The sequence below is a fragment of the Centruroides sculpturatus genome, unplaced genomic scaffold (genome assembly GCF_000671375.1).
Source record: "Centruroides sculpturatus isolate CEXI.00-Female unplaced genomic scaffold, Cexi_2.0 scaffold1417, whole genome shotgun sequence".
Classification (NCBI taxonomy): Eukaryota; Metazoa; Arthropoda; class Arachnida; order Scorpiones; family Buthidae; genus Centruroides; species Centruroides sculpturatus.
Window position 1 is genome coordinate 13,982 of NW_019385672.1, and position 12,216 is coordinate 26,197.

The 12,216-nt window shown below is 34.1% G+C and overlaps 2 protein-coding genes and 2 long non-coding RNA genes across 5 annotated transcripts in view; 3 read left to right on the plus strand and 1 right to left on the minus strand.

The window, feature by feature from the left end:
* The first annotated feature begins 1,971 nt into the window (after positions 1 to 1,971).
* LOC111641084 lies at positions 1,972 to 3,696 on the plus strand. The gene is made up of 2 exons (XR_002759354.1): positions 1,972 to 2,531; positions 3,436 to 3,696. It is a non-coding gene; the product is annotated as an uncharacterized LOC111641084 (long non-coding RNA).
* Positions 3,697 to 5,394: 1,698 nt separating this feature from the next.
* Positions 5,395 to 7,042, plus strand: LOC111641085 (motile sperm domain-containing protein 2-like). Its single transcript, XM_023387201.1, has one exon. It carries the CDS (start codon positions 5,469 to 5,471, stop codon positions 6,846 to 6,848), a length of 1,380 nt encoding a protein of 459 aa, XP_023242969.1. The 5' UTR covers positions 5,395 to 5,468; the 3' UTR covers positions 6,849 to 7,042.
* Positions 7,043 to 8,201: 1,159 nt separating this feature from the next.
* Positions 8,202 to 9,926, plus strand: LOC111641088. The gene is made up of 2 exons (XR_002759356.1): positions 8,202 to 8,761; positions 9,666 to 9,926. It is a non-coding gene; the product is annotated as an uncharacterized LOC111641088 (long non-coding RNA).
* Positions 9,927 to 10,812: 886 nt separating this feature from the next.
* LOC111641086 (protein DEK-like) overlaps positions 10,813 to 12,216 on the minus strand; it is a 44,847-nt gene continuing 43,443 nt past the window's right edge. For both annotated transcript variants that reach the window (XM_023387203.1, XM_023387202.1), the window contains exons 11-12: positions 11,624 to 11,692; positions 10,813 to 11,543 (exon numbers count right to left, since the gene is read on the minus strand). In XM_023387203.1, the coding sequence (XP_023242971.1) occupies positions 11,532 to 11,543; positions 11,624 to 11,692 (81 nt within the window). In that variant the 3' untranslated portion in view covers positions 10,813 to 11,531. The remainder of the gene's footprint in view (positions 11,544 to 11,623; positions 11,693 to 12,216) is intronic.

A 12,216-nucleotide genomic window follows, 5' to 3' on the forward strand; every position in this document is an offset into this window, starting at 1 on the left:
TTATAAATGTTCCAAAATAGAATGTACCGTTTTTGAATATTTTACATATTTAAAATTCAAACCTGCTTCAAACCTGCCAATCTACATGCCCTACACAAACACCACTAGCTATGTTGAACAGCTATGCCTTTTCCATCAAATTCCAGGAATCAACTTGTCCTTATGGAGTGTGGCAATGGTGTTGCCACTACTATCTTTTCAGTTCCCATATTACTAACATTTTATGCCTATGTAAGAATTTGATTTAAAAATATTGTTGGCTGCAATTTGAAAAAATAGTAGACCTATAAATTCTCACTGTCATCCATTCATCAGTCTTTCCTTAATCTCGAGAATGGAGTTAGGTAGATGAAATCCAAGAACAGATATGGAAACCTTAGGGGCAGGAGGCTCTGATTAACTATCTATGAATTTCTGATGAAAATGGGAAGTCAGTTATTTCAATTCAAAACTTTTCCTCTAAAAGCAGTTAATAGACCAGCACAACTATTGCTAAAGGAAAAGTATGATATACAGGGGCAAGCCACTACTAATTTGAGGTGCAGAGCATATATTTTAAATTGACTAACTTAAAAACATGATTAAAAATTGCAGCCCAGCATTGTTACGATGTCACAATAAATAATTGCTTGTTTTACATTATGAAATTTTTGCAAATTTCCGTCCAGCTACTTTAATAATTACATAATAAAACTTTCATTAAATCACTTTTAAACCTTTACCAGCAAAATTATTAACTGAATATTTTTGGCTGTCTAAGCAGCCATTTTCATGATACAACAGAATATTTTCTATTTGCTTATATCCTGAAAATAGTTGCTTTGACAGCCAAAAATGTTTAATTAAAAATAAACTTTGCTGATAAACATTTAAAATTGCTTTAATGAAATATTGAATACCAGTTTGTGAAGCATGCTGATGAAATTTGCAATATCTTAAAACATACTGGTATAAATTTATGAGAGAATTAGAAATGAGATTTGATACCATTGCTGTTTTCCTGAATTAAAATGTTTGAATGACATCAGCAGTAATTTCCATTCCATCTTACCTCCAAAAATTTCCACAGCAGCAAAATTTTTTTTTTTTTTTTTTAAATGTTGCAATCACAAATCCACAAGTGCAAGTAAAATAAGTTGCCAGATTACGCCTTTTTAAAGCAATCTTCAGTTATTTTGAATGGAAACTAACTTTATAATACAAATTGAACATATATTATTGTAACACTAACAATGCCAAGCCGCAAGTTTTAATTAAAAAATTCATGTAACTTCCAGTCCAGACCGGAAGTTAATCAGAGCCTCTGACCCCTAATCTTTCCATAGCCAGTCTCAATTTTCATCTAATTCCATTCTTGAAATTAATGAAAGACAGAGGGAGGGATGACAGTGAGAATGTGTAGGTCTGCAATCTGAAAACTGCAGTCCGATAATAAAAGAGTAAATACACATCACTAAACAGTAGAAGAAAATATCACACAGTTAGCAACATCAAACCAATGAAATTGTGTTTTCAATCACAATTTTTATTACACATTTAATTTTTATGCCTTAACTAGTATATTTTCAATTTTTTTACTGTGATTTTCAACCTCAATAACCATCTAATTACATCAGAATCAAATAATTTTTTATTAAAAAACATCTTTTTGCACATTTCCAATTACATTTAGTCAGAAATTACTAAAAGAATAAACCTTTAACACAATTCGAGACAATAACTTGCAAGTTTTGTTCAAATTTATTATTTAAATGCATATAAATCTATCATCATCAGAGTAGATCACAATTCTAAATATAAACACAAACTTAAAATTGGATTAATGAAACATTAACAGCTTTCAAAATGCATTATTCAAAAAGCTCTATTTAATTCTTTTTATAATAAATCATTTTAAATAAAAAAATATAATTAATAACAGATCCTTAAGGCAATTTCATTGATAAAATCATAATTTCATTTCAAAATCAATCAAGAAAATAAACTTTTATCCGTTCTCATCATTGGGAAAAACGTGTTTCGCGTTATTTTAAATAATTAATCGATTTCTTAAAGACAATTCCTTTTAAAGAATTCCCATAAAGAACAATGAGAAACGGCGAATGTCATTGGCACGCACTAATAATAATAATAATAATAATTTGTACAATTCTTAAAAAATTAATATTTAAATATTTTAAATGACTTACGAAAATAATATAATCAATTAAAATATTTAAATTTTGAACTGTTTTAGTTTTTTTTCCCCTTCGAAAAACGTAAAATCATTTTGGAATGACTAAGCCTAACATGTCGTTTGTGCAGACAATTGCCACAGTTGTTTGTTATACAAAAACATTGCGTATAAAGTTTATAATAATTGAAATAATATTTGAATTGTAATAACAAAAATTGCGTTTTATTTTCATTTTTATAACGTTTAAAAATAATTACGACTCACCTAAACCAACAATTTCGAACAGAACAATCTCCCGCATTCACACCAACTGTAGTGCCATCTGTAGAAAATCTTACGTCGTCACGTCATGAAGGTATGAATTGAAAAAATTTCTTTCTCTAATCGTTTCGTTTTTAAAATAAATCAAAATTTATTAATAAATTATTTTAATTCATAAAAATTAAAGAAATATTATAACGTTATTTTAATAATAACAAGCTAGTATCAGGAATTTGATGAATCGTCACGAAATTTTTTGAACAGTTAAGCGAAGTGAGCGGGGGGGTTGAACAAAGTAAGGAAGGATGGCCCTAAGAAGAAGTGAGACGGGTTGGCCCTAGAAGAGAGCCAAGCAAATGGGGCATTCATTAAAGACAGCGGGAGTTGGGTTGAGCGAAGGAAACGGTGTCAGAGGGTTGGTCCGAGAAGGGAATGAAGCGAACGGAGGTAGGAAGGCTGGGACAATTTTTTTTGGACTTCCAGAAGAAAAACGTTTTAATTTCATGGTGAAATGGTTCGCTTTGCCCGCTCGATCCATGAGATTGGCCAACTTATTCCCAATGTAAATCGTTCATAACAAAAATTTCGCAACGATTCAACCCGTCGCGACGGGTTGAATCGTTGCGACGCGACGCGACGTTCAATTGCGTTGCGATTACGTCGCGACGTTCGATTACGTTGCGACGCGACGCGACGTTCGACAACGAAATCGTTGCGACGCGTCGCGAGGAATCAATTCCCTCGGACTAACCTCCATTCGCTTTAGTCTTCTCCTCTCTTCGCTCCCTTTACTCTACCTCCTCCTACTCCGTAGGAGGTAGAGTAAAGGCAGTTTTGTAGTTTTCAATTTATTTTATCAAACTTTGAATTGAAATAAAATGAAAAGTACAAAAAAAAATAATAATAAGAGGCTAATTGCTTTATTTTATAGTATTTTCGGTGACATTACATATGAAAAACAATATCATTTAAATGGTCTTCATAATTATATTTGACAGAGTAAAAACGATTAACCCAATTTTCGATGACTATGGCACTTAAATCAAGCTGAATGATGTTCGCTTTAAGGTAGTCAACAATTAGTGAACTAAACAAGGGATTTAAAGTGAACCCATAAAAAGTAATCCATCGGATTCAAGTCACAAAATCGCGTGGGCAGTTAACAGCTGCCTTTCTCGAAATAATCTTGTCACTAAACTTCGACTTCAACAGTGCAATCATATCGTGGGTTTTGATAATAAATAATTTCAACACATTGAGAAACTGTAAATCTTTCCGTGATGATTTGCCAAACACTACAGAACAGATATGTAAATTACCTGACAATTAAAAAAAATCTGAAGTGTCTATGACAATTTAAAGTTCTCCTCCTCTTATTATAGGCCTGCCGAATCCACAATGGAAAACGACTCTCTTAGTACCCACGAGGAGAAAAGATCATTTTGTATTTTTTCAAAAAATTGTATGCAACTACTTTTACAATTGACTCTTATAAGCAATTATGTTTTGATAAGTTCGACGAAATCCAATTGCGATTATAACTCTTCCCACCATGGACAAAATAGGCCAGATGGCCGAGCGGTCAAGGTGGCAGCCTACCGCTCTGGGGGACCTGGGACCGAATCCGGTCGGGTCAAGGAATCCCCAGGAATTCTTCGGGGGTGTTCCGTTAGGATATGTCGGACCCGGTCGCACCATTGTGGGCCTGGCCGAACCCATAATGGGCCTGCTATAAGAGGCCCTCTTAGTTCCCACAGGGTGGAAAGAGTATAAAAAAACCCGTGGCCAATATGGAAGTTTGTAGTAAAATGAAACCTCTACAAATTAGCCAATGACAGCAGACTACGCGGATGGATAACTTAATTTTAGACTTCAATAACTCGCTTATTTTGGCCAGTAGAATAAGACGATTTGGCTGATTACATTATCACATCAAACACTATCTTTGCGCAAAATTCATCAAAATCGGTGAGGGACAGGTGTAATATTTCTTTTAAGCGCACTGTAATACAGTTCACTTACAAGAAATATACCTGTTCCCGGTTCTCCATCAGTGCAACAATACAGCCGCTACTACGTGTTATTACTTTTGCTATGAACGGTACAAATTTTCTTTACTTACGGACGAAGAATTATCGCACAAAATCGAAATCGATGCGAATGTTATATAAATAACGTACATTATAATTTTTTGTAGTCGCGAGATCTTGTAAGAGTATCTTTTCCACATTAGCACTAATCGTTCGGGAATTTTTTGTTGCATTACGTCATTTCCTACGCACCGAAGAATTAGTACCGATATCTAAATTTATTTACCGAGCTCGTCAAAAGTATCTCGGAGATCAATTTTCTCGGGAATTTGTTTATTTTCCAGAAACCTATCGCTAGATACAAATATGAGATGTTTTCAAACGCGTGCGCTCTTAAGACTTGGCGATTACTATTGGATAGAGGACGGAGAAGTCCCAATCCGCTCAAGTTCGCTTAGCCTTAGAGTAAATATTTAAAACTTCGAGTCTAGTTTACAAGTTTCCAGCGAAAACGGCGAACGTTCGGCGGCGAAGACGTAGAACATTATTCCATAAGCGTAGCGTTGGCGGCTACGCGTAAGAAGCCAATCGGAAACGCTAATACCGCGAGCCGGTTTTGCGTAACTTTTTATCGACGAGAGTATTTAGAATTTACATAAAATTTAATTTGTTCGAATAAAATTAATTATATTTTAAATTATTAATACACATAAGCATAAAATTGTAATTACTTCTGTATAAATTCAAATTTTTACACTTCGTAATATACAGTATTTTAACACGTTTAAAATAATGTAAATATTTTATGTTTTAGATAATTTATTTATCCGAGCTTTATACATATATACATTATTTATTTGTTTATTAATATTTAATATTATATAATTTTAATGCACGCAATTATTTTATTAATAAAATATAAATTAAAAGAATCATCTGGCAACACTTAACGAAGTTGGCCACGCGAAGTAGGTAGTTTTTCCTCGTCGTAATTATCTAAAATGTACATTACGGAAGAAAGTTTAACTGAATTTAAAGAAGACATAAAAGAAATACGTAGAATTTTGGTGGAAGATGTAAAAACTAACGTCCCTAAGTACAACGAAAGCGACGTACGACGTATTTTAGAAGAAGATCGCTTGGCGTTAAGGTTCTTGTTGTTTAAGAAGAGAAAAATACGCGACGCGATCGACATGATCAAGGCCACTCTGGCATGGAGGAAAGAGTTCGGCGTCGACAAGATCACCAGAGAAAGCATTCCTCCCATCTACTTCTCTACAAACGCCGTCGTCTCGTATAAAAACGGGGACGACGCCATTCTCGTCGTTAAGGGTAAAGACTACAAAAAGACGCCCGGAATGGAAGAAACCACCAAGAAATTCGTAGTTTACTGGTTAGAAATCGCGGATAAACATTCGGATAACGGGCGAGTGACTATCCTCTTCGACTTCAGAGATTGCGGACTGTCCAATTTAGATACGGAAATGATTAAGTTTCTGATAAACACGTTCACTAGTTATTATCCCCTGTGTTTGTCTCACGTGCTCGTCTACGAACTGCCTTGGTTGCTCAACGCCGCCTGGAGGCTGATTCGTTCGTGGTTGCCGGCGGAAGCGGCCGAACTCATCAAATTGGTCGATAGAGAGACGGTGTCGGAATACGTCGACCGATTGGTTCTTCCGGCGGATTTTGGAGGCCTGAACAAGGACTCGGTACCGAGTCCTCCCACTCTTCCCGACAAAGAAACCGCTGCAAGCCCTCTCACTCTTCCCGAGAAAGAACCCGCTCCGAAACCTCCCAACCGTTCGCCGGTGCTCGTCAACCCCCCGGACCGACTGGTCTTTTCGCCTCCCCCCGAAAATTCTCTGGTTTCTCCGGCCACCGTGGTTTTCGGCATTTCCAACGTGTCGAAATCTTGCGTGGCTTTCAAGATCAAGACTACGAGTCGACGTAGATATCGGGCCTGGCCTTTCGTCGGATTGATCCGACCCGGAGATCGAACCGACATCAACGCCCAATTGTTAAACGGAGCCACGTGCCAAGAAAACGACAAGTTCTTAATAATGGCCACCGAAGTTAAGAGTGACGTAAATCCGTCGGAACTGGACGACGTCTGGAATTCGTCGGAAATAACGGAACACAGGTTAAGATGCGTCGCAGCTTCCGAAATTCCAAAGAAAGACAAAACGACCGACGGAAATCCCCTCGACGTCGGTGCCAAGTTGGAATATTTGGAAAATATGACCTTAGGTTGGCACAGGAAACAAACGAGGATTCTTTATCTTTGCTGCTTGATTTTATTCGTTCACCTTTTATTAGATCACAAAGAATTGATTTTATCAGTTATCGACCAATTATATCAAATGTGCGGCGTGCCTTAAAAATCCACATATATATATATATAAACACAGATTAATGAATATACAGAACTGCTTCTGTCTTTCAAACTGTTTACGTCCAGGATACGGAGAATATATTTTTTTGACATTTAACCGCGAGCAAAATATTGTTATATAACAATTACTAATAATATATATTTGTACGTTTTACATATTAAATTTTTAAAATATTTTTATATATATATATATTCGTCTTTAGAATTTAATATTCCCAAATTTTGATTCACACTTGTACGGCAAGGACGTTCTAACGGACTTGGCGAGCGTAGAGGTCACGAACTTAGCAACTTCGGTCGTTTTGCCGATTATATTTAGTCAACCGGTTTTCGAAAACTTCGTATAAATCTAATTGACCCGATTAAATATGCTGCAGGAAATTTTGCACGCACTTTTTAAACACAATTATAAAAAAATTTAAAAATTATGGGAAGTTATTTGATGCTATTATTTACGTATGCCAAAAATATCGACTGGTTCTTATCGAAATTTAGTGCTTTATTATAAATCGCAGTATTTATTTTACTTAGAGGAGAAGGTGGTATTATGGAACCACCCCATTTCGAATTGATAATAAAGGCGAACTGTAGCGGAATGTGGCTGAACTGAACTAAGCAGACATCCATAGCAAGGGGAAACCCCGTTTTACTTCAGTTAATCCAAGATGTAGATGCGTGAAATATGGACCCCATTGGTGCTTTTAATATGGAACCCAACTCTCCTGGTGTTCAGTATTACCAACAAATTCAACCATAAAATAATGTTTTTACGTTTTATTTTATTTACGAAAACATTTTTTAAATTTAAATACTATCTTAACATGAAATAAAATGTAAGATAACAATCGAAATAAACATTTTTCGCGAGATCTTGTAAGAGTATCTTTTCCTTTTTATTACACATTTAATTTTTATGCCTTAACTAGTATATTTTCAATTTTTTTACTGTGATTTTCAACCTCAATAACCATCTAATTACATCAGAATCAAATAATTTTTTATTAAAAAACATCTTTTTGCACATTTCCAATTACATTTAGTCAGAAATTACTAAAAGAATAAACCTTTAACACAATTCGAGACAATAACTTGCAAGTTTTGTTCAAATTTATTATTTAAATGCATATAAATCTATTATCATCAGAGTAGATCACAATTCTAAATATAAACACAAACTTAAAATTGGATTAATGAAACATTAACAGCTTTCAAAATGCATTATTCAAAAAGCTCTATTTAATTCTTTTTATAATAAATCATTTTAAATAAAAAAATATAATTAATAACAGATCCTTAAGGCAATTTCATTGATAAAATCATAATTTCATTTCAAAATCAATCAAGAAAATAAACTTTTATCCGTTCTCATCATTGGGAAAAACGTGTTTCGCGTTATTTTAAATAATTAATCGATTTCTTAAAGACAATTCCTTTTAAAGAATTCCCATAAAGAACAATGAGAAACGGCGAATGTCATTGGCACGCACTAATAATAATAATAATAATAATTTGTACAATTCTTAAAAAATTAATATTTAAATATTTTAAATGACTTACGAAAATAATATAATCAATTAAAATATTTAAATTTTGAACTGTTTTAGTTTTTTTTCCCCTTCGAAAAACGTAAAATCATTTTGGAATGACTAAGCCTAACATGTCGTTTGTGCAGACAATTGCCACAGTTGTTTGTTATACAAAAACATTGCGTATAAAGTTTATAATAATTGAAATAATATTTGAATTGTAATAACAAAAATTGCGTTTTATTTTCATTTTTATAACGTTTAAAAATAATTACGACTCACCTAAACCAACAATTTCGAACAGAACAATCTCCCGCATTCACACCAACTGTAGTGCCATCTGTAGAAAATCTTACGTCGTCACGTCATGAAGGTATGAATTGAAAAAATTTCTTTCTCTAATCGTTTCGTTTTTAAAATAAATCAAAATTTATTAATAAATTATTTTAATTCATAAAAATTAAAGAAATATTATAACGTTATTTTAATAATAACAAGCTAGTATCAGGAATTTGATGAATCGTCACGAAATTTTTTGAACAGTTAAGCGAAGTGAGCGGGGGGGTTGAACAAAGTAAGGAAGGATGGCCCTAAGAAGAAGTGAGACGGGTTGGCCCTAGAAGAGAGCCAAGCAAATGGGGCATTCATTAAAGACAGCGGGAGTTGGGTTGAGCGAAGGAAACGGTGTCAGAGGGTTGGTCCGAGAAGGGAATGAAGCGAACGGAGGTAGGAAGGCTGGGACAATTTTTTTTGGACTTCCAGAAGAAAAACGTTTTAATTTCATGGTGAAATGGTTCGCTTTGCCCGCTCGATCCATGAGATTGGCCAACTTATTCCCAATGTAAATCGTTCATAACAAAAATTTCGCAACGATTCAACCCGTCGCGACGGGTTGAATCGTTGCGACGCGACGCGACGTTCAATTGCGTTGCGATTACGTCGCGACGTTCGATTACGTTGCGACGCGACGCGACGTTCGACAACGAAATCGTTGCGACGCGTCGCGAGGAATCAATTCCCTCGGACTAACCTCCATTCGCTTTAGTCTTCTCCTCTCTTCGCTCCCTTTACTCTACCTCCTCCTACTCCGTAGGAGGTAGAGTAAAGGCAGTTTTGTAGTTTTCAATTTATTTTATCAAACTTTGAATTGAAATAAAATGAAAAGTACAAAAAAAAATAATAATAAGAGGCTAATTGCTTTATTTTATAGTATTTTCGGTGACATTACATATGAAAAACAATATCATTTAAATGGTCTTCATAATTATATTTGACAGAGTAAAAACGATTAACCCAATTTTCGATGACTATGGCACTTAAATCAAGCTGAATGATGTTCGCTTTAAGGTAGTCAACAATTAGTGAACTAAACAAGGGATTTAAAGTGAACCCATAAAAAGTAATCCATCGGATTCAAGTCACAAAATCGCGTGGGCAGTTAACAGCTGCCTTTCTCGAAATAATCTTGTCACTAAACTTCGACTTCAACAGTGCAATCATATCGTGGGTTTTGATAATAAATAATTTCAACACATTGAGAAACTGTAAATCTTTCCGTGATGATTTGCCAAACACTACAGAACAGATATGTAAATTACCTGACAATTAAAAAAAATCTGAAGTGTCTATGACAATTTAAAGTTCTCCTCCTCTTATTATAGGCCTGCCGAATCCACAATGGAAAACGACTCTCTTAGTACCCACGAGGAGAAAAGATCATTTTGTACTTTTTCAAAAAATTGTATGCAACTACTTTTACAATTGACTCTTATAAGCAATTATGTTTTGATAAGTTCGACGAAATCCAATTGCGATTATAACTCTTCCCACCATGGACAAAATAGGCCAGATGGCCGAGCGGTCAAGGTGGCAGCCTACCGCTCTGGGGGACCTGGGACCGAATCCGGTCGGGTCAAGGAATCCCCAGGAATTCTTCGGGGGTGTTCCGTTAGGATATGTCGGACCCGGTCGCACCATTGTGGGCCTGGCCGAACCCATAATGGGCCTGCTATAAGAGGCCCTCTTAGTTCCCACAGGGTGGAAAGAGTATAAAAAAACCCGTGGCCAATATGGAAGTTTGTAGTAAAATGAAACCTCTACAAATTAGCCAATGACAGCAGACTACGCGGATGGATAACTTAATTTTAGACTTCAATAACTCGCTTATTTTGGCCAGTAGAATAAGACGATTTGGCTGATTACATTATCACATCAAACACTATCTTTGCGCAAAATTCATCAAAATCGGTGAGGGACAGGTGTAATATTTCTTTTAAGCGCACTGTAATACAGTTCACTTACAAGAAATATACCTGTTCCCGGTTCTCCATCAGTGCAACAATACAGCCGCTACTACGTGTTATTACTTTTGCTATGAACGGTACAAATTTTCTTTACTTACGGACGAAGAATTATCGCACAAANTATAAAACAATTCAAGCGTGGTGTATTAAAATGTCACCAGCACAAAATGAGCTCGCTTTCGACTGTCTAAATTTAAAAATACTAATTACTATAATTAAAAAAAATTAAATTACGAGAACGAAGCTCAAAACTAGAAGTATTAATTAATAAATTAAGAATTCCATGATAAAATCCGGTAAAAATAATTTTTGTAAATAAATTTCTGGATACCTTCAAACACCGCAATTAAATAATTCATTTTTATTAAGACATAACAACAATAAATACATATATATTTATTTTTTTCATTTTTTTAAAAAAAGCAGCACGAACAAATGACCGAATAATTAATTCGTTTTCGTGTTTTAGAATACTGGGTTATCCGTAAAATTTCGTTAAAATTCCTCGTTAACTTGCATGGGTACCGAGAAGGTAATTTGACGGGTTTTGTGCTGGCGACATGGGCACAAAAAGTGTTTTTTTAAAATCTTTTTTTCTTTTTAAAGAATTTTGTACAGTTACATGATTTTAATGTTTGTTGCCATTTCCACGATACGCGACGTCCTTCACTTTTTCCCCAATTCAAGAAATAATCTGAGTTGATACATGTTGATACTTCTTGACCGTAATAGTGATAGAACACAATGATTCCAACATTGACTTTTTTAAAGTTCCATTAATGCTGGTAAATAAGTTTTAACAAGTGGAAATGGGATGAAAAAAAATGATGATAATTTTTCTCAAGAGATCAACTATAAATAAATTATAAAATTTCTGTATAAATAATTATTTAGAGGTACATTTTAGTTTTAAGAAATATCAGAAAACTTACCGATCTGACCGTAACTTTAATAAAACTCTTCTTGTCGCCCAGATCGAATTCTGGATATTCATCGAAAACCTGAAGGGATGAAAAGGAATCATTTAAGTTTTGATAATTGGTATGAAATAATACTATATTTTACGTATTTTAAGTAGTAATAATTCTTTAACAGTATTGTCTTGACTCACTTCTGCTTTACTGAGTTTTTGTAAGATTTAATCATTTCTTAATGTATTTCCACACACAAAAGTACGCTCTTATACACGAAAATCACTTAGAATAAGCAAATTTATAATAATTTTAGTCTATAAATAATGCATTTTTTGTAGAAGTTAATTTTAATTTGGTCTAAACCTAATTAAAATTAACTTCTACAAATATTGATTCAGATTTTTATTAGATTACATATTAAAAAATATGAATCCCCTTTAATATCTCAAAAATAGCACTTTCACATTATCTAACCTTCTTGGATGTTTTGTTTACATATCCTAAACGTTAAAAATACCTTACTACTTTCAGGTAATACTGATGATTATTACCAATATTGTACATTTAATTATTAATAATGAAGATTGATTAGTTTATTTGTAAAATATAGT

Coding starts and splice junctions, on each gene's coding strand:
- LOC111641085 (XM_023387201.1), top strand. CDS start 5,469: ATGTACATTACGGAAGAAAGTTTAACTGAATTTAAAGAAGACATAAAA.